The sequence below is a fragment of the Buteo buteo genome, chromosome 10 (assembly GCF_964188355.1).
Source record: "Buteo buteo chromosome 10, bButBut1.hap1.1, whole genome shotgun sequence".
NCBI classification, from domain to species: Eukaryota; Metazoa; Chordata; class Aves; order Accipitriformes; family Accipitridae; genus Buteo; species Buteo buteo.
In genome coordinates this window covers 3,496,611-3,522,296 of record NC_134180.1, presented here as the reverse complement: position 1 = coordinate 3,522,296, position 25,686 = coordinate 3,496,611, and the positions used below count along the sequence as shown (strand labels likewise).

Genomic DNA, 25,686 nt, shown 5'->3' with positions numbered 1-25,686 from the left:
CCCCCAGCCCCGTCCCACGCACCCCCCCCCTCCCGCCCCGGCCCCACCCCCAGCCCCGGCCCCCCCTTCCCCCGCCCCCCTCTGGCCACGCCCCTCAGCGCCCCCCTCTTCGGCGCCTCTGGCGGCGCGGCCCAATCCCGTTATCCCGCCGTGCCTTCGCCTCTCTCCTATTGGACGAGGCGGCGGGAGCGACGCGGCGCCGAGCCAACGCAAGTCGGCGCCGCGGGCGGAGGCGGGACATCCTGCGGGCCGGGCCGTACCCCCTCCCCCCGTCACCCCCCCCCCGCTGCCCGGTTCTGCCCGCGGCCTGGGCCTCCGCCGCCGCCGCCCCGCCCCGCGGCCGCCATGCCGCACAGCTTCAAGCCCGGAGACCTCGTCTTCGCCAAGATGAAGGGGTACCCGCACTGGCCGGCCCGGGTGAGACCGCGGCACCGCGCCGGCGCGGGAGGGGGGGGGGAGCGAACCGGGCCGCAAGATCCCGTACCGGGATATGAGGCCGGTACCGGGATGGGGGGCCGGTACCGGGATGGGAGAGCCGGTACCGGGATGGGGACACGTACCGGCTCCTGTCCCGGGGTAGGGGGGCCTGTACCGGGATGGAGATGCCATAACGGTACCCGTAGCGGGATGGGGGCCCGGTACCGGTAATGGGATGTCCCGTACCGGGATGGGGGCCCCGTACCGGTAATGGGATGTCCCGTACCGGGATAGGGGCCCGGTAACGGCGTGAGGGACTTGTACCAGCACCCATACCGAGATGGAGATGCCATAACGGCATCCATTCCGGGATGGGGACCCGGTACCGGCAGTGGGGTGTCCCATACTGGGATGGCGGACCCATATCGGTATCTGTCCTGGGATGTGGAGCCGGTACTGGGATAGGGAGTCCTGTCCCAGCACCCGTCCTGGGATGGGGAGTCCCGTCCCATCACCTGTACTGGGATGGGGAGTCCCATCCCATCACCTGTACTGGGATGGGGAGTCCCGTCCCAGCACCCATACTGGGATGGGGAGTCCCGTCCCAGCACCCATACTGGGATGGGGAGTCCCGTCCCAGCACCCATACTGGGATGGGGAGTCCCGTCCCAGCACAGGTACTGGGATGGGACATCCTGTACTGGGATGGGAGCTCTCGTGCTGGTACCTGTACTGGGATGAGGACCCGGTACTAGGACGGGGTGTCCCATACTGGGATGGGAGGTCCTATTCCAGCACCCATGCTGGGATGGGGATCCAGTTCGGGAATGGGGTGTCGTGTACCGGAATGGGGGACCCCGTGATGGCAGCCATACTGGGATGAGGGCTCAGTACTGGCACAGAGATCCCCTGTGGGTACCCATGCCGGGATGAGAGCCCAGTACCAGGATGGGGCCCTGCACTGGGATGGGGGGGTTCCCACACCAGCACCCATACTGGAACTGGAGTTTGATCCCAGGAGGGGGTTGCCATATTGGCACCTGCACCAGGATGAAGAAACCCAGATTGAGATGGGGGTCCGGGACTGGAATTGGGGTCCCACACTGGCACCTGTACTGGGAGGGGACTCAGCACCAAGCTGGGGGGTCCCATACTGGCACCTCCACCAAGGGAGAGGTGGGGGGTCCCACACTGGTGCCTGTACCTGGTAAGGGATGGGGGAGACCTGGGGGACCCCTCACCAGGAGGGTGTTTCACAACCCCATGCAGGAGGACCTGGGACCCCCCCTCCTGTCCCAATGGCACCTTGAGCTCTCCCTTTTGACCTGCACCCAGAGGAGACCCCCTTGGGGTAACTGCACAGGGCCTCAGCCCTGCTTCACCCACCAGGACCCCTGCCCTGGGGACTCTCTCTCCTACTGGGGTGACCCCTGCCTCCCCCCTCCCCACAGACGCCCCCATCCCCTGCTGCACGCCGGGACCCTGGCGATCCAGGCACCCCAACCCCATAGGGGTGCCCCCCACAGCCCACCCCTTGCTGCAGCATCCTAGAAGAGCCCTGCCCTTCACCCTCCATCCTCATCCTCCCACTGCCCAGCAGACCCCTGCCCCTCCAGAGACCCCCATTCCCCTTCTCAGCTCCCTGCCTGGATGTCACCCACCCTCTTGCCGGGGGGGGGGACAGAGCTGGGGTCTGGGGCTCTGTCCCTTGTTGGGGATGAGGGGGACAGTGCCTGGACGTGATGGGGGGGGGGGGCTGCTGCTGAGTGCTTGCGAGGTGCAGGATCGGAGGGTGCTGGTGCGGTTTGGGGGGCGCGGATGGGGCGAGGGAGCGTGCGTGGTGGGGGACGACTGGTCCCACCGGCCGGGTGACAGCGTTGTGCCGTGGTGGCGCCTGGAGGAGCGGGCAGAGCGGGGCCCGGTGTAGGACGTGCTCACCGGGGGAGCGTGAGGTGGCTCGGGGGCTCGGACGGGGGTCTGCGGTGGTCCCCGACGGCAGCTGAGGGTGAGGCAGGTTCATCCGCTGAATGTGTCCGATGGGAAGAGACTGGCAGGTGGAAACCGTGTGGGATTGGGGCCGGCAGGTACCGGGGAGGCTCAGGGTGCCGGAGACGACGATGCTTGGCTGCACCACGCCGTGAGATCTAGGATGCCATCCCTGCCATCCCCGTGCTGTCGTGGCTGACCTGGCGCTGAGAGGACTCGGTCCTTCCAGGAGAGCCCTCGCGCTGCCGGCATCTGCAGCCCCTCCTGCTTTAGCTCGCTTGCTCTTTTGGGGAAGGCTGCCCTCTGCCCCGAAGACCTCCCCAGCACGTGGGGCAGCCCCTGCGCACCCCGAGGCTCCCGCCTGCGGCTCTGCCCGCAGCCCAGACCACATGGAGCAGACAGACGGGCGCTGGAGCCGGCGCGTGGGAAGAAGACGGGGTGGCCCACGCGTCCCGCTGGCAGCGGGGCTTTTCCTGCGGCCGGTCTCCAGCCAGGAAGGACCCTCAGGCCGCCCTGTTGGAGCAATCGCCCCCCACCCTGGGCTGGAGGGGGCTTCCCTCGGGCGTCCCCCCCCGAGGCGGCTTGTGCGATGGATCTCTGGGGAGTAGCACAAGGCCCGTGTTTCCCTGGGCGTTGAGCCCAGCGGTGGAGAGACGACCTCACGCCGAGCTCTAGCCGTAGAGCATCTGTGCCGGATCCCTTCTGTTACTCTTCTAGAGATCCCGCCGGGCCCTGACGCCGCAGCGGGACTCTTGTGTGTTGCAAGGTCCCCGTCCGGGTGCTTTCTTGCCATGCTTGCCTCCAAGCGGGTGCGGGTGCCGGAGGCCGACGCTGCTAGCCGGGGCTGATGTGCCTCGCAGAGGATGTGCTCAAGCCGCTCTCTCTGACCACCTCCTGCTTTGGGTTTCCTTTCAGATCGATGACATCGCGGACGGCGCTGTGAAACCCCCACCGAACAAGTACCCCATCTTCTTCTTCGGCACCCACGAGACGTAAGCGCTGCCTCGCTCCCCTCTCTGGGCTTTTTGCCCCGCTGCCTCTGCTCCGGGCTCACCTCTGCTTTGTTTCTCTCCAGCGCCTTCTTGGGCCCTAAAGATCTCTTCCCTTATGAAAAATATAAAGACAAATATGGGAAACCAAACAAGAGAAAAGGCTTCAACGAGGGATTGTGGGAAATCCAGAACAACCCTCACGCCAGTTACAGTGCCCCTCCGGTGAGTGCGGGCCTCGCGTGGCGGGGGGGCAGCGAGGACGTGGGCTGCCGGCGCCTCCATCTCTCCTTTCCTCCGAGTCGCTCTCCTCCTTTCTCTGCTTCTCATTGCTACGGTGCCTACGCGCTTCCAGCTCGCACATCGGCTTTCCTGGGGTTGAAGTAGCTTCCCTTCCCTGCCCTCTCCCTTCCTGAGGGAGTCAGCTCTCCTCCTCCTCCTCTGGAGGAAGATGCCTTTGCCCCATCTTTGAGGCGGAACCGGGGATGTGCTTTGTGCCGCTTGCCCAAAACCATGAGGATTTTATTATCAGAGCGAGAACTTCAGGCTTGCTCGTCCCCGGCTCCCGGACCTGTGTGTGGACTGTTGGGCAGTCCCCCTCTTCATCCATTTCTGAGGTCCTGAGCCAAAAGCCGCTGGGCTGCTTCTTCAGTGGGCTTCGGAGCAGGCCGGGAGACGGCTCTTTGCTGTCAATTGCTTGCGTGAGCATTTCATAACCATAATTGTGTGATACAATTTATTGTATAGCGATCTTCAAAGAAGGCGTCCAAAGCAGCTTCATAGGCAGTTGGTCTGAAGAGGCAGAGGAAGGTTTTTAAGGTGAGCTACAAGGACAAGGTGGTCTGGAGGTAGGCAGGCTCAGGGAATGAGCCCCCTCGGCTGTGCCGCTGCCAGTGCAGGAGAGAGGATGTGGTTTGAGTAGCTGTGGGAGATGGTCGGACCCAAGACTGCAGATGTAGGGTAAGGTGAGACCATGGAGATGCTTGAAAACCTGGAGAACAACTTCAGCTTGTTGGGCGGGAGGTTGGTGATGGTGAAGGAGGCAGCACCTGCTTTGTCCAGGGACTCCACCGTGAACTCCCAGTAGGGGAAAGAAACCTGTTGGTGAGGGGCCTACTGTGATTGAGGGACTGAGGTGACACCAACGGCTCCGGCAAGGCTGAGGGTTCACCAGCACCAACTGCATCTTGTGGCCAAAATGCCTGAAGGAGCAGAAGAAGAGACTGAAGTAGAGGTCTTTCTTGGTTTTGAGACCTAAATGAAGCGAGGTGTCAGGAACAGTCAAGGACAAGGAGATGCTTTCTAGCAGGAAGGCTCCAGCGTTGGAAGAATCCCAGCTCTAAGAAACCCCTTGGGTGCGATGTCCTTGCTCGAGGAACCTCACAATGTGCTGGTGAGAAGCCAGGAGACCTTCCCACTACGTGTGAGTGAGGGTACAGGGCACGGGAGATCCCAACTGGGAATAGCGGTGGCTGCCACACTGGACTCCTCGTGTGGACCTTTCCTCTGGGGAAGGCGTGCGATGTGCTGTGGGGTGAAGCCATCTGAGAAGGAAGAGGCCTGATCCGAGTCAAGGGCTGGCGGCCAGCCCACCAGAGAAGAATGGCCGCTACCTGGCGCCGGAGCAGAGGCTGAACTGAGCCATCCAGCCCTGCTTGTCTGGCGCCGTTAGGGCAGAGGAGGGCTGGGGTCCGCTCGCCCAAGAGGGGCTGTCAGGTCTAGGCTTCTCCGGGGGTCTTTGGCAGAGTGCGAGGATGGGGAAGGAGAGGGAAGTGAGGCAGCAGCAGTGGGTAGAAGCCGAGCTGGGGGATCCAGAGGGAATGTGTTGCTCGTGGTCTTGGGTTGGTGCGTGAGGGGCCTTGGGAAGGGGATGCAGGGGAATTAGAAGGGGGTTGACCGAGCATCCTTGTTGAAGGGCTGGTCACATTGTCCGGAGTCATGCCTAAGGGTTCTGTGCTGGGATGGGAGGCTGCCCCACGCTCCTCTGCACGCACACCTCTCTGCTCAGCACTGCCGTCCATCGCTTGTCACCCTTTTGTGCCCCTTCTCCTCTCCCCTTGATGTGCCACAGGCCCTTTGGGGCGATAACACAGCTCTCGTCCCCGCTGTCTTTAGCCTGCGAGCTCCTCGGACAGCGATGTTCCTGAGAATGACCCGATGGGGGGAAGCGATGCAGGTGACGATGAGGAAGACGCTGCCATGGCTGCAGTCGCCGCGGAGAAAATGGAAAGTGATGAGGACTCGGATCGAGGCAGCGACCACAGCGGGCTCAAGCGAAAATCGCTGGCTATGAAAGTGAGTGTGGGCTGAGGCAGTTCCACACAGCGGGGGCGGGAGGATGTCCTGGTCAGGAGGACATCGATATGGTCATTGGGTCCACCACTGAGCTGCAGCCGCCTTCTACCACGTAGCATGTCAAACCCACCATGTCCGGAGGCAGTGAAAAAAACAACTCTGGATTCTCCAGCGGGAAATGGGGTTCAGTGTGTGTTTGGGGGTCTCGCAGCTGTCTCATGTTGTCTTTGAGATGGTGGGATGGCCAAGTCCTGGTGCGGTTTGCAGCCAGGAAGAACGGCACTGCTCTTCTGAGTGCACGTGGCTGCTCTCGCAGGGCCAGTCAGGAAGAGTTGGGCAAAGCCCCTTCTCAGCAACCAAGCATTGGCTTTCTGTTATGGGTGGAGGGGGAGTGGGCTGCTCTCACATTCTTGCTTCTCGTGTGTCAGATGCCAGTAGCAAAACGGCCTCGGAAATCCTCCAGTGACCTGGATCAGGGCAGCCCCTCCCTGACAGAAGAGGAGAACTCGGAAACGTCTTCTGAGTCAGAAAAAAACAGTGACCAGGTGAGAGGATTTGGGGAATATGCTTGCATGGAGGGTGGCAGGGTGGTGGGGAAAGGGCTGGAGGAAGAGCATCGCTGTCTGGGGGGAGCAGTGGCTTGAGGGAACCTGTCGGGCTTCTGAAACCATCATGAGACTCTTCCCCTTTTCTTCCTATCTGTTTTCCTCCAGGACTTCACTCCCGAGAAGAAGCCAGTGGCCAGGGCTCCCCGGAGGATGCCGGCAGGGGGGAGGAAGAAGAAGGTAAAAAACTCCCAGTCTTCAGTGCAGCGGGAAGCTGGAGAGGAGTCTGGGGTCTGCGCTGCTGGAGGGGGGAGCAGGGGGTGGCAGGGCTCTGCCACGGGCTGGACATAGGTTCAGTGCTAGGAGGGACCTTGCCGATCCCTCAGTGACCCAGCTGGGCCCCGTGCTGCTGTGATGCGGGGCACGCTGCTGAGCCACTCCCACCCCCCCGGTCCAACCCTGCTCTGTGCCTGCAGAAAGTGGAATCCGGCTCTGACTCAGACTCCAAAGTGGACTCGGATTCGGAAATGGGAAACGCGACTGTGGACATGACCAAGTCGGACTCGAACTCCGATTCAGACTCGGATGTGTCTGTGAAGAAGGCTCCACGGGGCAGGAAGCCAGGTAACACCGAGGAAGCTTCTTCTACCACCCCTGGGCCACTGCTGGCTCCCTCAGGGGACCGGAGAGCATGTGAAGTTGGGGGTTCCTGAGGCTCTGGGGTCTCCTGTTGTTGTGGACACCTTGCAGCCCGTATATGAACAGCCCTCTGCCCCCCCAGTTTGGGGCTGTTTTAACAGAGGGGCAACTAGGGCTCCTGCTGAACATCTCCCTGTTGTTTTGCAGCTGAGAAACCCCCTCCCAAGCCCCGTGGTAGGAAACCGAAGCCTGAGCGTGTCCCGACCAGCTCCAGCAGCGACAGGTGAGATCAGCTGGGACACCATCACCCTCGGGGCTGGGCTTGGAGGGTCACCTGCCTCCCCTCCGCACAAGGGGTCCAAGCATGCTCTGTGCTTTGCAGTGATAGCGATAGCGACGTGGATCGCATCAGTGAGTGGAAGAGGCGAGATGAAGAACGACGGCGGGAGCTGGAGGAGAAGAGGAAGAGGGAGCAGGAGGAAGAGATCCGCCGGCTCCGGGAGCAGGAGAAGGAGGAGAAAGAGAAGAGGAAGGAGAAAGCGGAGAAGGGCGAGGAAGTGCACTCGGACTCGGATAGCAGTGCAGAGGATGAGGTGGCCAAAAAGGGCCGGAAGGGCCGGGCCAAGGCCCCATCCTCCTCGGACTCTGAACTGGAGCTGGAGAAAGAGGTGAGTGCAGAGCTGTGGGGAGCTAGGGACAAACAGAGAGCCTACTATCTCCCTGTCAGGTCAGCAGGGACCTGCTGTCTTGGTCTTGCGTTACCCTGGGGTGGCCCATGCAGCACTGGGAAGCCGTGTCCGTAGGCACATCCATGCCTTGCAAATGGGAGCTCTTCTCCTGGCTCAGGATGCCCCATCCAGCTGTGGGCCTCATGTCTCTGTGATGCTTTCCCTCTCACCACAGTCATCAGATTTGCTCCGCTGTCCTCCCCAGAGCCTGGGAGAGCATCAGCCGGATTCGGCTGAAGCACAGGGAAGGGTTGCAGAGGGCTCTTAAGAACCGTGCTGCCCGTGGTCAGAGGCAAGGTCACACTTTTAGTCTGGCGAGTTCCTCCCTGTGGAGGGGGAGCCAGGAAAGCAGCACAAAGATCTTGAGGTCTGGAAGGACGCGTGGGTCTGGCAGTCAGGTACTGCAGGCCGGGTGGGCCGCTTGAAGTACGAGGATATTTACTTTTGGAGCAGCACTGCAACCCGAGTCCTTTTATTATCCCGTGCGGGGGATGGTCCTGCACCCAAACCGCCTCGCAGCAGTGGCGTGATGGGTGCTGGCCGCTTGCATTGCTGGATTGTGCCCAGCTGTGGCCGTGGCACTGTCTCCCTCCTGCAGCAGGGAGGGCTCTGCCTCTCTCGCCTGCATTGTTCTCTCCTCCAAGGTAAAGAAGCCGGCGAAGAAGCAGCCCTCGGAGTTGTCAAGGAAACCAAATCAGAAGGAGAAGAGGGGCCGAGCAGAGGAGAAACCACGGAACAAGTCAGCATCTCCCCTCCCCGCGTCGGTGCTTTCTTCCTCTGGGGACAGGGCCGTTCCTCTGCTGCTGCCCAGCCCTCCCTGGCTGACACCCCGGGGTGGGCATGGGGCTCCCGTGGAGCTGCCCTTGGGCCAGCAGCACCCGTGGAGGGGCCGGGCTCTTACCTCCCCTCCTGCTTCCTAGAGCTGAAGGGTCTGGAGGAGGTGCTGGGGGGCACCAGGCTGAGCTTCCCTGGTGTTTTCTGTCTCGCAGGGGAAGATCCTTGGGGTACTGCTTTGGGGCTTTGCCTTTCTGCAATCCCGAGAAGCTGGGGCATGGGGGAGCTGCTGTCTCAGGGCTCCTGTCTGCCTGCGAGCTGGGAGATGTGTGTGAAAGCGTGGGTGGAGTGTGGCAGGGCTCTGCTGCCTGGCTCGCTCCGTCGGGCAGGCAGGGGGGATACGCTGGCGTGTGTCATCACCCTTTTTGTTAGCCCAGTGGTGAGCAGGGGATTTCACCTGAACGATCTTACCTCTTTCCTTTTCCTCCCACAGACCTTTGAAAGTGGAACGAGGCCGGAAGAAATCTGACCTGATCCCCGAAAGGAGGATGGAGAAGAAAAAGGGTGAGAGACGTTGCTTGCCATCACAGAGGGGAGGAGAGGGAGAGAAGGGATCTAGGGTTGGTTCCCCCATCCCAGGGGGGGGGAGGGATCTTTCCTACAGGGATCAGCGTGGCTGTGCTGGGGTCTTTCCCAGCGCGGCTGTGGTCCCAGCATCGTGATGGAAAGTATTTAAAGGGTGTGCAGAGACAGTGAGCTTCCCTATTTACATCCCCTCCCAATCTTGGCACACCCCAACCCATCCTCTTCAGAGAGGCCCCTGGGGCTGTGTTTGACCTTGGAGATGCAGGAGGAAACCAAACCCTTGCTGGGGGAGAGGTCCTGGGCTCTGGGCAGTGCTGTGCCCTCCTCCGGTGGCCTGATGCCTTGGCCTATCTCTCTTGCTGCTCCAGAGCCCACAGTCGAAGAGAAACTTCAGAAACTTCACAGTGAGATCAAGTTTGCCCTGAAGGTGGATAACCCGGTGAGCGCCCGAGAGCATTGGCCTGGCCTGGGAGGTTCCTGCTCATCGTGTCCTTGGCCACCACGTTAGCCTTGTCCGGCTGTGATACCTGGGGGTGCTCAGCCTGGCTGAGCCTCCTCTTGCCTTTCCGGATGCTGGGTGGCATTAGGGGACTGTGCTGCATGCAGCGGTGCCCCAGGTGCCCACAGGGAGACTTCCAGGCAGCTTCTGATCTTGTGCCATCCTTGCAGGACATCAAGCGGTGTCTGAATGCACTAGAGGAGCTGGGCACGCTCCAGGTCACCTCTCACATCCTTCAGAAGCACACCGATGTGGTGGCTACGCTGAAAAAGGTAGGGCAGAGGGCTGAGTCCCTCCCTGGAGGGAGCAAGGAGCCTGCTTGGGCCACCCCAGCTCTAAGGGCATTCCTCCTTTCTCTTTTTGGGGCAGATCCGTCGCTATAAAGCAAACAAGGACGTGATGGAGAAGGCTGCCGAAGTCTACACCCGATTGAAGTCGCGTGTCCTGGGACCAAAGATGGAGGCGATCCAGAAAGCCAACAAAGCCGGGCCTGAGAAGGACAAGGGGGAGGCGGAGAAGGGCCAGGAGAAGCTGTCAGGAGGGGAGACACGGAATGAGAAGGGTGAAGAGGAGACGAATGCTGGTAATGCTCCTTGCACGTCTTGGGGCGGTTCCCTGCTCTGTCCGGGCATGTAGCAATCCCGGGGCCCTTTTCAGGGCATGACATATCCTGCTGGGGACTGGGGACATGAATGGGGACACGGCACGTCCCGCTGGGGACCTGGGACACGAACAGGGGTGGCTCTTGGCCTCAGTGGTGGAGGGGATCGGCAGCCTTGCGTGGCACCTCCAGTCCCTTGTTTGCTGGAGTGCCAAGAGTGGGAAAGGACTGAATATTGAACGCTCGTGGCAGTGAGAGCAGAGGGCAAACCTCAACGCCTACGCCCTGGCTGTGGGTGCCTCTGGGCTGATTTTTGGGCCAGGATGGCTCCTTGCTGCCAGCTTGAGTGCTGGTCCAAGGCACCGGGGAGACAGAGGAATGTGGAGACGCCCTTGGACGCTGGCTCAGGCTCTTGCGCAGGCAGCTGGTGACTGGGATCTTCCATCCTCGTAGCCGGGTCCCTGCCTGGGGACGTCCTGGTGATGCTGCAAGAGCCTTCCCAGAGGAGCTGATGGGGAAAATCCACTGTGCTGCCTGCCTCTGAGCTTGGGGGATGGAGTCTTTGGGGCCCTTCTTGTAGCTGTCGGGGTCAGGCCAGACCTGGGGTCCCCTCAGTCTTGGCTGGATGTTCCTTGCCTGGATGGGGACAACCTGTGGCCATGGGTCCTCGGCTTGCGCAGCCCCTCATGGGTCGGGATTGATGAGGTCCACCATGGGGATCCGAGTGTCTGATCCTCTCTCTTCACTTTAGACTTGTCGGGTCCTGTGAATGGTGAATCCCTGTCCCAAAAAGCGGAGGGCACAGAGGAGAAGGACAAAAGCCAAGGGCCGGGAGCCGGAGAGCCGGAGGCGTCCGCCGAGGAGACCCACAACAAGTGAGAGCGTGAAGGGCAGAGCTGGGGTCTCGGGAGCTCCCCTGGATGTGATGCGCATCCAAGCTAGGCTCTTTTATGATTTGAGGAGGGGGTCTTGTGGGTTCTGTCAGGCTTTTCCCAGCTTGGGAAGGAACCTGGGGTGCGGGAGAGGGACTGCCACAAGCAGGGGAAGGCAGACAGGCAGGGGAGACGCTCGCTGACGCGCCTGTGCTCTTCCCCCAGCAGCGTGCAGGACTATCCCAAGGCCGAGCGAGCTGGGCCGGAGCGGGAGAAGGCTCGTGGGGAGTCAGAGGCTGTGGATGACGTGGAGGAGAGCTGAGGAAGCGTCTCCCGCCCGGAGGAGGAGGAGGCAGAAGGGCTGCGAAGGGAGACCGGCCTCTGCCTCGTCCCCTGCTTGAGTTACTTCACTAAGTCACACAGTAGCTGATGTCCTAGGTCTTGTCCTGTGCCCCCGGCCCTGCGAAAGCACCGACCGCGGGGGGGCTGTGCTGGTTGTCTGTACTTGTCCCCTCTTTTTTTTTTTTTTGGTTTTTTTTTCGTTGTTGTTTTTTTTGTTTTGGTTTTCCCTCCTACCTAATTTCTTGTGATTTCAACCGCCATGAAATGAATATAAAGGGTTTTTTAATGAAAAATACAAGGAGCCCTAGTGTCTGTTTCTTGAGGCATCGCTGACTGTGACAAGGGGAGGGCAGGAGCATCCCCCTGCCCAGGGCTGGGACTGGAAACCTCCCTCCATGGGTCCCCCCCTGTCCTCTGGCTCTGGCCCACCCTATGAGCCAGGACCAGGCACCCATGGGTGTCCCTGTCCCAGCTGGGCCCTGGCAAGGGGAGCGGGACAGCCAAACTGGGCTGCTTTCTGCTTGATTTTCCAGCGCCTGTGCTGGGCTCTGCCTCTGCCACTGGGGCAGATTCTCCCTGCTGCTCAGAGTCCCTTTCCCCACCATCGTCTTCTCTGTGGCTATGGAGGCAGCTGCTGGAGCCAGGTCCCTCTGCTCCAGGGGAGGCAGCAGGGCTGGGCACCAGCTTTTGGGTTAAAAACAGAGTAAAAATTGTGTATTCTCTCCTAACTCACCCAGGGAGGGACTGAACCGTGGCAGCATCCTGCCTTGTGCTGGGCAGCATCGTTGGCTGGCTGGCTGCTCTTTTGCAAAGATCCGAAGCTTTTGTACATGTAAAATAAAGATGTTCCCAGCTCAACCAGACGCTGCGTCCTTGAGTCCTGTTTGTGCCGTGGAGGAGGATGCCCTGACCCCACTTTGAGGCTGCTGTTGCTGTAACCCTGCCCTGGGGAGAGTTGTTTGGTTTGGTTTGTTGGGTTTTTTTTTTCCAGGGCTGATTTCATGCTCCAGCCCTCTGTAAACAAAACCCAAATAAAACCCAAAAAAAGCCCCGCGTGCCTCTTGCCCAACTGCGGGGAAGCGGGAGGCGGGGGTTGAGATGGGGTGAGATGGATGCTGCTGCCAGGTGCAGGGCCGGCGCTCAGCCCCATTCCCCAGGCTGGGGAGACGGGGGGGGGGGGGGGGGAACAACCCAGACCCCAGTGCTGGGGAAGGTGGATGGGGACGCTGGGACGTGTCACCTCCTGCCCAGGAGGGGGGATTTAAAGGTGGATATGAGGTCAAGCTGTCTGTCCTCCCCCACCCCAAATTCCCTCATTGCCGTCATCGCAGATGGCAGCACCGGGGGGACAGAACAACGCCGAGACACGGACATGAACGTGAGCAGAGCCATGTTGGTGCCACTGAGGATGCAGCAAGGGGTCAGACCCTCGTACGGGAGCGGGGGGGCTGTGGCCAGTTGTATTTGGGGCACGCCTAGGTTTGGGGGTGCAGCGGGGCGGCGCGTAGTACCGCTATGCCGGCAGCCTTGGCGATACCCTCCAGCCACGGCACCACCAGTGCCTCCCAGGCCTGGGCCACCACATCACGTCCTCGGGCCACCACGGTCCCCAGAAGCTCCCAGAGGGACTCGACCCGGCTGAAAGTGCCGTGGAGCTCGGCCACGCCGCGCTGGGCTCGCCACGCTGCCTGCTGCAGCAGGGCTGGCAGCTGCCCGACCTGAGCCCGCAGCTGCACCAAGGCATCCCGCAGGTCCTGCGCCAGCGTCCGACCCACCACCAGCGCCTGCCCCGGCAACGTCGCGGGGGTCCCGCACCCCTCGGCCGGCCTTGCTTGGGTGCCGGGACAAGCAGGGGATGGGCAGGGATTTGCCTGTGCCTTGTTCCGGCGCAGCCGCGTCTCCTGGCTGTCGTGCTCCGAGCTTTGCTGCATGGCTTCCAGCTGCGGGAGGAACGGCACCGTGGGTATGGGGGGGGGGGGGGGGGGGGGGGGGGGGGGGTGTCCTGGGGTGGGGGATCCCCCTTCCAAGCCCCAGCACTGTGAACCGGCGGCTCTCACCACGTCGAGGATGTGCCGGAGCTGGGCAAGTCGGTGAGGAGTGTCCAGGGGCTTCTGCTGCCCACGACTCGGCTCCTGGCGTCACCGGAGAGGGAGCCGAGGGGAAGGAGGCGGCTGTGCTGGAGAATCCCTGCCGAGGCCGAATCCAGCCCTTCCGCAGCCTCGTCTACTGTGGAGAAAGAAGGGGTGGACGTGGGATGCTGGGCCCCAGCATCACCCTGCGGTGAGGGGGACACGGGGACCCCCAGCAGCATCCCGGGGTCTTTTACCCACCTGCCTCTCACCCGGGGGCAGGTAACAGTTCAGCCACGGCTGGGACGTATCCAGCACCCGCTCCGTGCTGTGGAGGAAGAGCCGTCCCACTGTGGTGCCCAGCAAGGCACAGAGGACGGTGGCCACAACCGAGGGGATGCTGGAACTGGTGTCCTTGGGGACTCCCAGTTCCACGGGGGGGGGAACCCCTCGGGGCAGAACCTGCAGCAGCCCCGGGGGGCATGGGGGCTGCTGTCAGACATGCACCCCTGGGACGCTGCCACCGGCCCCTCCAGGGACCTGCGGGACCCCAAGGAGGGGGACAGCCCCCAGGGACGGGGTTACCTACTGGGACGGCTGCAGGGTGGCCTCATCCACGGGGGTCTCAGGCAGCTCTGACTGTGGGGGGGGGGGGGGGGGGGGGGGGGGGGGCACAGGGCTGACACCTGGGGTGCAGGTGGGTGCCATGGAGCCCCAATGCCCGCAGGGCAGCCCAGGGGGGGTTGCCCAGGATGGGGTCGCCCAGGATGGGGTCGGAGTTGGCCTCGGTGCCCATCACCTCTAGGGTGCATGGGGGGGGCTGCTGGCAGGATGGGTGGGCAGCCGGCTCATGGCAAGCTGTGAAGGGTGGAGGTGGGTGCCGTTGCATGGGATGGGGGGGGCACAAGGTGCTGCCCATTGCTCCTAGTGGGATGAGCAGGTCCCACCCTGCACCCCCCCCACTGCCAGACCCTGCTGCCTGAGCCCCCCAGGAACTTGGGCTGGGGGCATCCTGCTCCAGGCCAGCCCTGGTCCCACCAGGGCAAGGGACAGGCCAGGGGGTTTTGCTCAGCTTGAAATGGGTGCAGGGCCCAGGACATGAGGGTCCTCAGGCCTGGGAGGGATGGGGCTGTTCCTCCAGCACCCCCCCCTTCACTCACCCTCAGCCAAGGGCTCTGCTCAGGGGTAGGGGGAAGAAGCCGACATCCTGGGGGTTCAGCACCAGGCTCCCCCCTCCAGTGCCTCCCAGCCCCTGTGAGGTCAGGCAGAGCTATGACATCATCACTTAGCCCCTGCTTGAAGTGGGCTGCAGCCATAGGGACCCCCCCCCCCACCCTATCCCCCCCACCCCCCCAAAGAAGCCTCAGTCCGGTGCAAAACTAACCAGAGTTTATTGCTTCACGGGCCGTCCCCAACCCTACAAGACCAGGGGCTTGAAGGCACCGAGGACTAAAGGGACACGGGGGATCCAGCCGGGGGCTGGAGGTGACCTCGAAAGGCACTTGGGGGGAACCAAGGCACGTTACTGCACCTCCCTGGCACGGGGGACAAGGGACAGAGCTGCAGATGGGGCAGGCAGGAGGGGTCCCCCGTAGAGTCAGGCACTAAGGTTATAGGCAAGGTGGGCCAGGCAGGGGTTAGTAGATGCTCCTAACGAGGCTTGGCGGGGGACACACTAATATCACCCCACCCCAGAAGCTGCTATTTTGTCTCCAGGTCCACCAGGCGCTGGCCTGAGGGGGCGAAGGGTCCCACCAGCCAGGTCAGGGGGGTGTTGTGGGCCACGTGCTCCACCAGCTCGTCCATCAGCTGGCGAGCTTTGGTGGCGTGGGCACGGGCTCGGGCCAGCACGCTGCCCGTCACATCCTGGAGGGAGGCGGCGGAGGCGAGGGCCGCCCGTAGCTCCTCCACGTTTTGCCGGACCTGCCCCGCCGTGTCCTGGATGCTGGTGGGGAGACCCTGGAGGCTGGACACCAAGGGCTGGCAGGAGCTTTGGAGCTGCTGCGTCAAGCCCTGCAGCAGGACCAGGGTGCCCGACTCCACCTGCTGCAAGGAGGGGGGACACAAAGGGGTGGTGAGGGGCCGGGGGGGGGGACACACTGGCTCAACCCAGGGTCCCCCTGCCCTTAACCTACCTCTGGTGGCACCAGGTCTTTGCCACCACCCGGTTGCTTCTTGCTCCACTCCAGCCACATCTGCTGCAGCTTCTCCTGCCCTCCCTGCAGCCTCTGGTCCATGCCCTGCTTGAGGTGCTCCACCTGGGAGAAAAGGCAGAGCCTGGTGTGTGGGGGTTTTCTGCAACCCCAGGGTGGTATATGGGGGGGAATGTACACAGGGATGGGTCCTACCAGGTCGAGGGTGCGCTGGAGCTGGGCCAGCACGTCCTGGCTGCTGCGGCGGGCGCTCTGCAGCTTGCCCAGCGAGTGCTGGAGGGCCCGGTGCCGCAGCTTGGTCGAGAGGGAGCCCAGGCGCACAAAGTAGCTCTGCTGCTGCTTCTGCTGCTCCGTTTCGAAGCCCTCCACGGCCGTGGCCAGTTTGGCTGTGGGAGAGGAGCTGCTGAAGTGGCCCCACGGCTACCAACCCCGTGTAGAGCCAACATCGCTCTGCCCAGGCTCTACCCACCCCTCTCCAAGGGGACCCCTAAGCCCATGACACATCTCCAGGGGGTTGTGACCAGCTCCTTACCCAGCTCCTCATCCGTCATGGGCAAGTAATGGTCCACCAGCTCCTCCGACTTCTCCAGCATAGAGCCCATCCCGCTCACCACCATCTGGCCCACGGTCGAGCCCATGACGGTGCTGACGCCACTGCTCACCGCCGACTTGGTCAGCTCCACGCTGCCCTGCACGGCTCCTTTGGTCATGTCCATCACACCCGTCACCCGGCTGGTCACCGCGTCCTTGGCCCCAGCCACGGTGCTGGTCAGGACGTCCTTGGCCCCGGTCACCGTGGAGGTCACAAGCTGCTTGGTGTCCGAGATGAGCTGAGTTGGGGGACACGCAACCCTCTGTTAAGCAGCGCTGGGGGGGGGATGACACACCTTGAGCGTGTTTGCCCGCCCCATCCCACCCTACTACCTTCTCCGGGGGCTGCTGCAGGATGGGCAGCTTCTCCTCCAGCTTATCCAGCCCTTTGCAGGCGTATTCGTTGGCGGTGGAAACTGGAGACGTGAAAATCGACGGGTTTTAATATCCTGCTGCCTTGCAAGAACTCTGCTAGGGCCAGTTTTTAGGGTACCCCAAAACTCACGGGGTGCTGGCCCCCACCCCCAGCTTCCCCCCCAGCCTCTCCAGCCCTTTGCAGGTGTGTTTATTGGTGGTGAAAACTGAAGATGAGAAAACAGCTTTTCCCTACCCTGCCGCCTCACGAGAGCTCTGCTGGGGCCAGTTTTCGGGCACCCCAAAACCCATGGGGTGCTGCCCGTCCCCCCCCCCCCAGCCCCACTCACTCTGCGGCTCCAGCTTGGTGAGGATGGGCTGGGCCCCGCTGACCGCCGCCGCCGTCAGCGTCTTCACCCCCTTTTCGGCGACGTCGCAGACGGACTTGACGTAGGGGTGGCTCTCCTTGGTGGAGGCGTACGCCGTGGAGACCATGCCGTAGGCAGAGCTCACCAGGGGCAGGTTGGCCACCCGCGTCCCGATGCTCTGGGGGTGCCAAGGGGTCCGGATGAGTGTGTGGGTCCCCCCTCCCCACCCTGGCTACACCCACACTGAACCCCCCGGGACAGGGATCCCCCAGCGCAGGGCTCCCTGTGTTCCCCGTTCCCTCCCAAATTGCCCGGTGGAGAAGGTCAGACTGGTCCCAGTGGGTCCCAGTGGCAGGAGGACGGAGAGTCCCAGGGGACCACACGTGTGTGTGTGTGGGGGGGGCAGGTGATGGAGCCCCAAATCTCACAGGGGATGGGGGCCACCGTGTGTCCCCAAGGATGACTTTGGGGTACTCCGAGGCCTCTCCAAGCCCACCCAAGGGTAGGGTCACCCAAAGCCCTGGCCCCAAGGAGGGACCCCCTGGAGACACCCCCCCCCCAACTCCCCCCTTACCCCCACTGACCTGCTGCTGCTCCTCCGCCTTGGGCTGGGCCGCCCCGGGCTCACTGGTGGCCATGGTGGGACTGGGGGGGGGGGAACACAGACCGGGAGTGCGGTCAGACCCCCCCCAGGATGGGGAAACCCCCAAATTACCCCCCCCCCCAGGACATCCCTCACCCATTTAGAGCCCCCAAAGGACAGGGGGGGTCCCAGAAAGCCACCGGGACCGGGACCGGGACCGGGACCGGGACCGGGACCGGGACCGGGACCGGGACCGGGACCGGGACCGGGACCGGGACCGGGACCGGGACCGGGACCGGGACCGGGACCGTGTTCTCACCTCCGGAAGCCAAACCAAGCCTCGGGCTCGCCCCTTCCCTCCCCACCGGCCTTTATATAGCCCCGGAGCCCGGCCCCGAGCGCATGTGACCGGGTCCCGCCCAGCCGGGGCCGGCCCGGGGCGGTCCGGGAGCACCGACCCGCTGGGGGCACCGGGACCGGCACCGGGACCGCCCCCCCCTCCCCGGGCCGGGCTGCGCCGACCCCCCTGGGACAGGGAACCCCCCACCCGGGACCAGATTCCCACCGGGATCGGGCTGTACCGATCCCACCCGGGACAGGGAAACCCCCCCCGGAGCAGATTCCCACCGGGATCGGGCTGTACCGATCCCCCCCGGGACAGGGAAACCCCCCCGGGACCAGATTCCCACCAGGATGGGGCTGCACCGACCCGCCCCGGAAGAGGGACCCCCCCCCACCCGGGACCAGATTCCCCCCGAGATCGGGCTGTACCGACCCCACCCGGGACAGAGCAGGCACTGACCCCCCCCCAAAATCCCCCCCTCCCCTCGGGGGGGATCCCCCAGCACGGGGCTCCCAGTGTTCCCCCGTGCCCCCCAACTTGCCCAGTGGAGAAGGTCAGGCTGGTCCCAGTGGGTGCCGGTGGCAGGAAGACGGAGAATTCCGGGGGACCCAGTGGCACCCCGCTGCGCCCGCAGTGTCGGGGATACTCCGGGCCCAGCCCCGCGGCGGTGATAACCAGGACGAAGTCCAGTGCCACACGGCCGCGGTTCACAGTCCAGCAGCCCCGGCACCCCGCCGGCACCCTCCATCCCAGCACCCCACCGGCACCCGCCTCGCTCTCCCCAGCCCAGCACCCCACCGGCGAAACCCTCCCCGTGGGATCACCCCGTGCCCCCCGGTTCTGCCACCCCTGCCGAGCCCCCCGGGCGAGGCCGGCACGACGTGGTGGCTCTGCCGCAGACGGTGCTACAGGCTGGGAGTCATTTTAAGGCCAAAAAAGTTGTTTTCTTCCTCGTTAAAGTGCTTTGAAGCCGTTAAGACAAGAAATCCCGACGCTCCCCCTGCTCGGGGACACCGCGGAGACCCCCGGACGGACAGGGCTGGGCACACGCCGCGTCCTCCATGTGCCACCGTCCCCTCCCTCCCCGAACGAGTCCCCGGCTGCGGCGTCAGTGGTCCCACGCCGGGTCGCCGAGTCCATCGTCACCGCGTCCCCGGCGGGGATGGGGTTCGCCGCCGCGGGGCGGGCGGGCGCTCCCCCAAATTCGGCGGCTCAGCGCTGGCTGCAGAGCCGTGGGGGAGCGGGCACCTGGTGCGTCCCCCCCACGGTGATACAACCCTCCCACTTGGCCATCTCAATGGGGACATCCTCCGGGTACTCCACCAGCGCCGGGGCGAAGGGTCCCACCAGCCACGGCAGGGGCGCGTGCTGCCCCACGTACTCCAGCAGCTCGTCGATGCTCAGTTGCGCCCGCAACACCGTCTCCCGGCTCTGCGCCAGCACCAAACCCGACAGGTCGTGGAAAGAGTGAGCGTGGGAGAGAGAAGCCTGCACGCCCTCCACGCCGTGCCGGACGTGTCCCACCGTCTCCTGCATGCTGCTGGGTAAACCCCAGGCGCCGGCGGCCAGGCGGGTGCAGGCGGCGTGGAGCTGGCGCAGGAGCCCACGCAGCACGGTCAGCGTCCGCGCCTCAACCTGCAAGGCAGCCAGCGGGCAGCGGCGACCCTGGGGTACGATGGTCCTCCTGCCCGGCCCCCCTCGGAACCCCGTATTTCGGTGTCCTCCGTGGTACCCCCACCCCGTACCTCGCTCTCCTCCGTGGGCACGGCGTCCTGGTGGCTCCACTCCAGCCACATGCGGCGGAGATGCTGGCGGGCACCGTAGAGGGACCCGTCCATTCCCTGCCGCCCGTGCTCGATCTAGAGGAAGGGACAGCGGGGTGGGAGAACACCAGGTGGGGGGGTGCCGGCCTGGCACGGGGCTGGCACGGTGCCCGCCACATCCTTACCAGCTCGATGATGTGGTGCAGCTGGGCCAGGACCTGTTGGGCGCTGTGCCGTGCCCGCTGCAGCTCACCCAGCGAGCGCCGCAGGGCTCGGTGCCGCAGCTTGGCCGAGAGCGAGCCCACGCGGACGAAGTAGCTCTGCCACCGCCTCTGCCGCTCCGGCGTGGCCGCCTCCGCGCCTGCCGCCGCCGTTGCCGCTGCGGGACCAGGGGGTGAGAACCGCGTGGCCGGACCATCCCGTGCCGGGCACCGGAGCATCCCGCCGCCGGCGTTGGGATGAAACCCCCAAGCTCCACGCCCCGTCACAGGGACACAGGGGTGCCCACCCACGGGATGGTTGGCCACCGGGTCATGTGGAGGAGTCACCAAAAAGCCAGGTGGCCTCTCCGGTCACCTCTGTCGTGACACGGGGCCAGTTCTGCCCACCACTACCCCGTGCCGAGCTATAAATACCCAGTGCGGGCGGAGCGGGGCTATATTTGCTTTCTGGTTTCCAGGTGAGAGTTCACCCACCGCCGCGTCACGTTCCCCGGCTTTGGGTTCCCACCGAGTGGGGACCGTCCCCCGCGCGGTGTCACGGTGGCCGCGGGCACCGTGTGGGGCTCGGCGCTGCCCTGGCACGGCAGAGCTGCCCAGGCACCACCGCGGGGGGCTAAACAGGGGCAGCGGGTGCAAGCGGTGCCGGGGCGGTGCTGAGCAATGGGGTTGGGGTGCCGGGCACCCCTAAATTTGGGAGATGGTTTCCAGCGCGGCGCAGTCAACGCTCACCCAGCTCTTCGTCCGTCCCAGGCAAGTATCGTTCCACCAGCTCCTCCGATTTTCCCAGTACCGTGTCCACCCCCGTGGCCAGCAGCCGGCCCACGCGGGAGTCCACCACGGTGCTGACGCCGGTGCCCAGCGCCGAGCGCGTCCTCTCCACGCCGCCCTGCACCGCGCCGCGGGCCAGGCCCACCGCGCCGCTCACGGTGGACGACACCAGCTCCCTGGTCCCTGCCACCACCTGGGAGGGGACAGCAGAGGGACGCCTTGTCCCAGCACCTCGCCCAGCGCTGGCCCCCCCCACCCCGTTCCGTGTCCCCCAGGGGAGACGTTACCTTCTCCGGGGGCTGCTGCAGGATGGGCAGCTTCTCCTCCAGCTTATCCAGCCCTTTGCAGGCGTATTCGTTGGCGGTGGAAACTGGAGACGTGAAAATCGACGGGTTTTAATATCCTGCTGCCTTGCAAGAACTCTGCTAGGGCCAGTTTTTAGGGTACCCCAAAACTCATGGGGTGCTGCCCCCCACCCCCAGCTTCCCCCCCAACCTCTCCAGCCCTTTGCAAGTGTGTTTATTGGTGGTGAAAACTGAAGATGAGAAAACAGCTTTTCCCTACCCTGCCGCCTCACGAGAGCTCTGCTGGGGCCAGTTTTCGGGCACCCCAAAACCCATGGGGTGCTGCCCGTCCCCCCCCCAGCCCCACTCACTCTGCGGCTCCAGCTTGGTGAGGATGGGCTGGGCCCCGCTGACCGCCGCCGCCGTCAGCGTCTTCACCCCCTTTTCGGCGACGTCGCAGACGGACTTGACGTAGGGGTGGCTCTCCTTGGTGGAGGCGTACGCCGTGGAGACGGCACCGCAGGCACAGCTCACCAGGGCCAGGCTGGCCACCCGCCTCACCACGCTCTGCCGGGGGGGATGGCGGTGAGCCGGGACCCCAGCGATGCCCGTAGACCCCCCACCACCACCCTCCTTGCACCCCTACCTTCATCTCCTGCCCATCCTCTGCCGGCACGGAGTTTTCGGCCGACATGGCAGCAGCGGCTGCAGCGGGAAGAGAAAGATCACGGGGTGGTGGACCCCCGGGGTGGCTGAGCCCCACGGCCGCCCCTCACCATGCCGAGGAAAGCAGCACTTGGTGGGGCCAAGCCCCCCAGCACGCCCCTCCAGAACCCCTACTCCTCGGAGGGCTGAGACCCATCAACTCATGACATGAGTGGGAGGCAGCCGGAAGCCTCCGAGCTCTTCAAGGGGATGTCATGGGGGGTCTGGAAGGGGTTTGGGGATGAGACTGGCCTCCTGCCCTGCTGGCATGCGGTGGGTTTGGGTCCCCCCATCCCCTCTTGGGTCCCCCTATCCACGTTTGGGGCCGGGAAGGGTTTTTGGGTGATTCAGCCGGAAGCCGGGCCAGATTCGCCTTTCGCAAGGCTGCGGTGAGGACGTGCCACCGGTCACTGTCCCCTCGGCCGGGGCAGCCCCAGGACCCACCGCAGGGAGCAGCCGCCAGCCCCCCCCCCCCCAGTACCTCCCCCCCCCCCGCAGGGTCTTTGCCCTTTGGGGGGTCCCACTGCCACATGGCTGCACCCTGGGTCCCACGGGGGACACGGCAGTGTCCCTGCCCTGCTGCCCCCCCCCCCCGGCCTGGCCCTGTGCACCCCGGGGGGGGGGCAAGTCCTGGGGGGGGGGGGCAGGTCCCTTTGGGGTCCCTGGGGTGCTCCGGGGGCACCCATCCCGGAGGGGGGACAGGCAGGGGACACCTGGGGGACCCCCCCTCATTCTCTGCTGTCCTGCGTGAAGCCGCCCCCCCCCGGGGAACCCCCGGGTCCCCCCGTGAACCCCCGGATCCCCCCGAGACCCCCCGGACCCCCCCGGGGAACCCCCGGACCCCCCCCCCCCGGGCCGGTTTTCCACCCTCCAACTACCGCACTTACGGGAGGGGGCCGTGGGGGGGGGGTCTGTCGCGACCCCCGGTCGTGATCGCGATCCCCGGTCGCGATCGCGATCCCCGGTCGCGATCCCCTGTCCCCGCCCAGAGCCGGATTCATAGTTGGCGGCGGGAACCAATCAACGAAGGGGAGGGCAGCGTCGCCACCAATTAGGAGGAGGGGCGGGCCCGAGGGGGTGGGGCGGGCTTTGGGGGGTGTGGGGGGGGCCGCCACGTGGGGGCTCCCACGTGGGATCGCGACGGGGCTGGGGGGGGCCCGATCCTGCCCCGGAGGCTCCGCAACGTCCCAATTTCCCCCCCCCCCGGGGACACCTCGGGAACCCCGTCCCGGGTGGGCGGCCAGGGGGCCCCCAGCCACCGCCCCGTGCCAAGTGTCCCGTCGTGTGTCCCCCCCCACGGTGTCCCCTCGCCACGTGTCCCCACACCAAGTGACCCCACGTCAGGTGTCCCCAGCCCAAACCTCCCCATGCCAAGTGTCCCCTTGCCGTGTGTCCCCCGCACCGAGTGTCCCCCCCATGCCAAGCATCTCCATGGCCAGCGTCCCCACCCCAGGTGTCCCCACGCCAAGTGACCCCACGCCAGATGCCCCCACGCCAAGTGTCCCCATGCCAAACATCTCCATACCGAGTATCCCCTTGATACGTGTCCCCACACCAGCTGTCCCCTTGCCAAGCGTCCCCATGCCAAGTGTCCCCACACCAAGTGACCCCACGTCAGGTGTCCCCAGCCCAAACCTCCCCATGCCAAGCGTCCCCATGCCACGTGTCCCCACACCAAGTGACCCCACATCAAGTGTCCCCAGCCCAAACCTCCCCATGCCAAGCGTCCCCATGCCAAGTGACCCAACACTAGATGTCACCGTGCCAAGCATCTCCACCACCAAGTGTCCCCAAGCCAGATGTCCCCAAGCCAAGCAGAGGTCCCAGCCTCCCCCAGTCCCTGCGGGTGCTCAGGCCGGGGGACAGCAGTGTCACCCAGGGGGTGAGCAACACCAGAGGGTGGTGGGCAATCCCAGGGGGTGGCCCCGTGGGGCAGCAGGCTGGGAACGGGCAGGGGACACAGCGGATGTGCGATGGGCACGGGTGGGTGACACGGTGCCCATCGCTGCCTTATCCCTGGGGACTTCATGGGACAGGACACAGGAGAAAGTGTGCGGTGGCACCAAGTGACCGTGTTTAATGTGCTCTTGTGGGGTGGGGACAGGGACGGGTGCCAGGCGGGACGGTGACGGGGACGTGGGACAGCGGTGGGGACAGGGACGGGTGCCAGGCGGGACGGTGACGGGGACGTGGGACAGCCTGAGCCGAGTGGGAAGGGGCTGGGGGCCACTGGGATGGGCATCACGGGATGGGGACGGGGGCCGTCGGGATGGGGACAGCTGCGCCCCTGCCTCCCTGCCTCAGTTTCCCCAGGAGAGCTCATCTCAGCTGGGGACAGAGTGGCAGGGAGGGAGGTGACTCCGGTGACGCCAAGCCCCTCGCCTAGGGGTCTGCCAGGCGTCGCCCGTCCCCCTTGGGCTCACAGCCCGCGTCCCCAACCCGGCTGACGGCGGCCACCTCCCGTCCCCGGTGGGGCGCGGGGCTGGCGCAGAGGGTGTCGCGGGTGGCGGTGAGCCGCGGGGCCGCCCGCCGCAGCAGCGCCAGCAGCGGGCACTCGCAGACCCAGGGGTTGCCCGAGATGTCGAGGTCCAACGCGGAGCCGGGGGGTCGGGGGGGCAGCTCCAGCGTCCGCAGCCGGTTACGCGCCAGGTCGAGGACACGAAGATGACGCAGGGGGACGAAGATGCCGGCGGGCAGCTCCCGCAGCTCGTTATCCTGGAGGAAGAGGAGGCGAAGGGCGGGCGCGGGCGCGAAGGCGGCGGGCGGCAGCGTGCCCAACCGGTTCCCCTCCAGGTCCAGCCGCTCCAGCGCCCGCAGCCCGGCCAGCGCGTCCGGCGCCAGGGATGCCAGCCGGTTGCGGGAGAGATCCAGGCTACGGAGGGAACGCAGAGGGCGGAAAACCTCCGGTGGCACCTCCGCCAAGGCGTTGGCAGCCAGGTCGAGCCACTGGAGCTGGGGAAGGTGCCGGAACCAGGCGGGTCGCAACTCCTGCAACCGGTTCCCCCGCAGCACCAAGTGCTGGAGGGCGCCGGTGCCGGCGAAGATGCCGGCGGGGAGATCGGCGAGGAGGTTATCCGTCAGGTCGAGGACGCGCAGGGTGGGCACGGGGCGCAGGAGGGCTTCGGGGAGGGTGGCGAGGCGGTTGGAGGAAAGATGGAGCTCCTGCAGTTGGGGCAGCCCGGCCAGGGCGGCGGGGAGGAGGACGGCCAGCGCCGTGAACTCCACCGAGACGGCCAGCGTGGTGGGGGGCAGCCCGGCGGGGAAGGTGCTCAGGGTGGGCTCCGTGCAGACGAAACGGGTGACGTTGGGTCGGGGGGAGCACGGCACGGCGAGGCCGAGCGGTAGCAGCGCCAGCAGCAGCGGTGGCAGGATCCGGCCCGGTGGCATCATGGCGCTGGGCTGCGAGCGGGCGGCCGTCGGCACTCGAGGGTTGTGCAAGCCCTCCCGCTGCCGGTTTTTCTCCCCCCCCCCCCGGCGTGGGCAGGCCGTGGCTGCAGGCAGGCAGATGCCCTGACCCCCCCATGTGTCCCCCCCCTTTCCCTGGTCCCACTCGGAGCCCCCCAGCCCTGCCCTCACCTTCCCAACCGGCCGGCGAGGCTCCTCGGGGACCGTCCTGTCTCCCTCGGTGGCTGTCACCCACGGGGGGGGGGGGGGTTGGTGGCTCGGCCTCACGTGCCGGTTGGGAAATCGCCGCTTTCGCTGCCAGCTCACAGGGCGCTGGCATCCGGGGGAGGATCAGGGTGCTGGTGTCCCCGTATCCCCATTGCACCCCACGGCTCTCGAGGGACACGGTAGTGACACTCACCCCCCCCCCCCTTCCACCCTCACCCCTCTCGGGGACTTTATGGCACCCCGGCACCCACCACACCACGGGCAGCACATGGTGCTGGTACACCCGCATGGGGGAAACTGAGGCACGGCACATCACGGGGGCGGTGGGACCCCGCGTGGCACCCGCTGCCTCGTGGCGAAGCCCCACGAGTGGCTCCGTGGCACGATGAGCCGTGGCCGGTGGGTGCCGCGGGCTGAGCACGGAGGAACTCATTGCATGGGAGAGAGGCTGGGAGTCAGTGGGGGGGGGGGTGCGAACCCAGGGTGTGGGTGTATGAGGGTGGGAGCACAGGGGTGTGGGTGTAAGCACGGGTGGGTGGGTGCACGTGTGTGTGCAAGCGGGTGTGCGTGTACCCGCGGAACGATGAGGGGGGGGTGTAA

General features: G+C 65.2%; 5 protein-coding genes across 12 annotated transcripts; 1 reads left to right on the top strand and 4 right to left on the bottom strand.

The window, feature by feature from the left end:
- Nucleotides 1-274: 274 nt before the first annotated feature.
- HDGFL2 (HDGF like 2) lies at nt 275-12,133 on the top strand. Of its 5 annotated transcripts, none has more exons than XM_075038047.1 (16): nt 275-417; nt 3,319-3,395; nt 3,479-3,617; nt 5,508-5,687; nt 6,116-6,232; nt 6,401-6,472; nt 6,709-6,856; nt 7,079-7,154; nt 7,254-7,539; nt 8,250-8,338; nt 8,867-8,937; nt 9,327-9,397; nt 9,628-9,729; nt 9,827-10,040; nt 10,810-10,933; nt 11,156-12,133. In XM_075038047.1, exons 1-16 carry the CDS (start codon nt 346-348, stop codon nt 11,250-11,252), a joined length of 1,935 nt encoding a protein of 644 aa, XP_074894148.1. In that variant the 5' UTR covers nt 275-345; the 3' UTR covers nt 11,253-12,133. The 5 variants fall into 5 exon arrangements, with proteins under 5 accessions (XP_074894148.1, XP_074894146.1, XP_074894145.1 ...); XM_075038045.1 differs by having other exon boundaries at nt 8,244-8,338; nt 11,159-12,133; XM_075038044.1 differs by having other exon boundaries at nt 8,244-8,338.
- Nucleotides 12,134-12,721: 588 nt separating this feature from the next.
- Nucleotides 12,722-13,682, bottom strand: LOC142035391 (perilipin-3-like). 3 transcript variants are annotated; one of them, XM_075037473.1, is made up of 3 exons: nt 13,603-13,682; nt 13,330-13,498; nt 12,722-13,212 (listed from the first exon to the last, which is right to left on the bottom strand). In XM_075037473.1, the coding sequence occupies exon 3, from the start codon at nt 13,201-13,203 to the stop codon at nt 12,748-12,750; it is 456 nt and encodes a 151-aa protein (XP_074893574.1). In that variant the 5' UTR covers nt 13,204-13,212; nt 13,330-13,498; nt 13,603-13,682; the 3' UTR covers nt 12,722-12,747. The 3 variants fall into 3 exon arrangements, with proteins under 3 accessions (XP_074893574.1, XP_074893572.1, XP_074893573.1); XM_075037471.1 differs by having other exon boundaries at nt 13,330-13,495; nt 13,603-13,669; XM_075037472.1 differs by lacking the exon at nt 13,603-13,682 and having other exon boundaries at nt 13,330-13,506.
- Nucleotides 13,683-14,713: 1,031 nt separating this feature from the next.
- Nucleotides 14,714-17,767, bottom strand: LOC142035703 (perilipin-3-like). Its single transcript, XM_075038052.1, has 8 exons — nt 17,710-17,767; nt 17,392-17,452; nt 16,790-16,985; nt 16,419-16,501; nt 16,027-16,324; nt 15,690-15,880; nt 15,477-15,599; nt 14,714-15,387 (listed from the first exon to the last, which is right to left on the bottom strand). The coding sequence occupies exons 2-8, from the start codon at nt 17,443-17,445 to the stop codon at nt 15,043-15,045; spliced, it is 1,290 nt and encodes a 429-aa protein (XP_074894153.1). The 5' UTR covers nt 17,446-17,452; nt 17,710-17,767; the 3' UTR covers nt 14,714-15,042.
- Nucleotides 17,768-18,655: 888 nt separating this feature from the next.
- LOC142035702 (perilipin-3-like) lies at nt 18,656-22,457 on the bottom strand. Of its 2 annotated transcripts, none has more exons than XM_075038050.1 (8): nt 22,362-22,457; nt 21,416-21,474; nt 21,141-21,336; nt 20,773-20,855; nt 20,447-20,678; nt 19,682-19,875; nt 19,479-19,592; nt 18,656-19,398 (listed from the first exon to the last, which is right to left on the bottom strand). In XM_075038050.1, the coding sequence occupies exons 2-8, from the start codon at nt 21,461-21,463 to the stop codon at nt 18,946-18,948; spliced, it is 1,320 nt and encodes a 439-aa protein (XP_074894151.1). In that variant the 5' UTR covers nt 21,464-21,474; nt 22,362-22,457; the 3' UTR covers nt 18,656-18,945. The 2 variants fall into 2 exon arrangements, with proteins under 2 accessions (XP_074894151.1, XP_074894152.1); XM_075038051.1 differs by having other exon boundaries at nt 18,656-19,368; nt 22,362-22,456.
- A 323-nt stretch (nt 22,458-22,780) lies between these two features.
- Nucleotides 22,781-25,134, bottom strand: LRG1 (leucine rich alpha-2-glycoprotein 1). The gene is made up of 2 exons (XM_075038060.1): nt 25,051-25,134; nt 22,781-24,873 (listed from the first exon to the last, which is right to left on the bottom strand). Exon 2 carries the CDS (start codon nt 24,862-24,864, stop codon nt 23,857-23,859), a length of 1,008 nt encoding a protein of 335 aa, XP_074894161.1. The 5' UTR covers nt 24,865-24,873; nt 25,051-25,134; the 3' UTR covers nt 22,781-23,856.
- Nucleotides 25,135-25,686: the final 552 nt, after the last annotated feature.

Bases quoted from the DNA above. Each gene is read 5' to 3' on its own strand.
- LOC142035391 (XM_075037473.1), bottom strand. From the start codon at position 13,203: ATGCAGCAAAGCTCGGAGCACGACAGCCAGGAGACGCGGCTGCGCCGG.
- LOC142035702 (XM_075038050.1), bottom strand. From the start codon at position 21,463: ATGTCGGCCGAAAACTCCGTGCCGGCAGAGGATGGGCAGGAGATGAAG. The intron at 21,337-21,415 runs GTAGGGGTGCAA...CCCCCCCGGCAG, and splicing joins AGGATGGGCAGGAGATGAAG to AGCGTGGTGAGGCGGGTGGC. The intron at 19,399-19,478 runs GTACGGGGTGGG...ATCGTACCCCAG, and splicing joins TGCCCACGGAGGAGAGCGAG to GGTCGCCGCTGCCCGCTGGC.
- HDGFL2 (XM_075038044.1), top strand. From the start codon at position 346: ATGCCGCACAGCTTCAAGCCCGGAGACCTCGTCTTCGCCAAGATGAAG. The intron at 3,618-5,507 runs GTGAGTGCGGGC...CGCTGTCTTTAG, and splicing joins CCAGTTACAGTGCCCCTCCG to CCTGCGAGCTCCTCGGACAG. The intron at 8,938-9,326 runs GTGAGAGACGTT...TTGCTGCTCCAG, and splicing joins GAGGATGGAGAAGAAAAAGG to AGCCCACAGTCGAAGAGAAA.
- LOC142035703 (XM_075038052.1), bottom strand. From the start codon at position 17,445: ATGGCCACCAGTGAGCCCGGGGCGGCCCAGCCCAAGGCGGAGGAGCAG. The intron at 16,986-17,391 runs GTCAGTGGGGGT...TGGCACCCCCAG, and splicing joins AGGCGGAGGAGCAGCAGCAG to AGCATCGGGACGCGGGTGGC. The intron at 16,502-16,789 runs GTGAGTGGGGCT...TCACGTCTCCAG, and splicing joins CACCAAGCTGGAGCCGCAGA to TTTCCACCGCCAACGAATAC.
- LRG1 (XM_075038060.1), bottom strand. From the start codon at position 24,864: ATGATGCCACCGGGCCGGATCCTGCCACCGCTGCTGCTGGCGCTGCTA.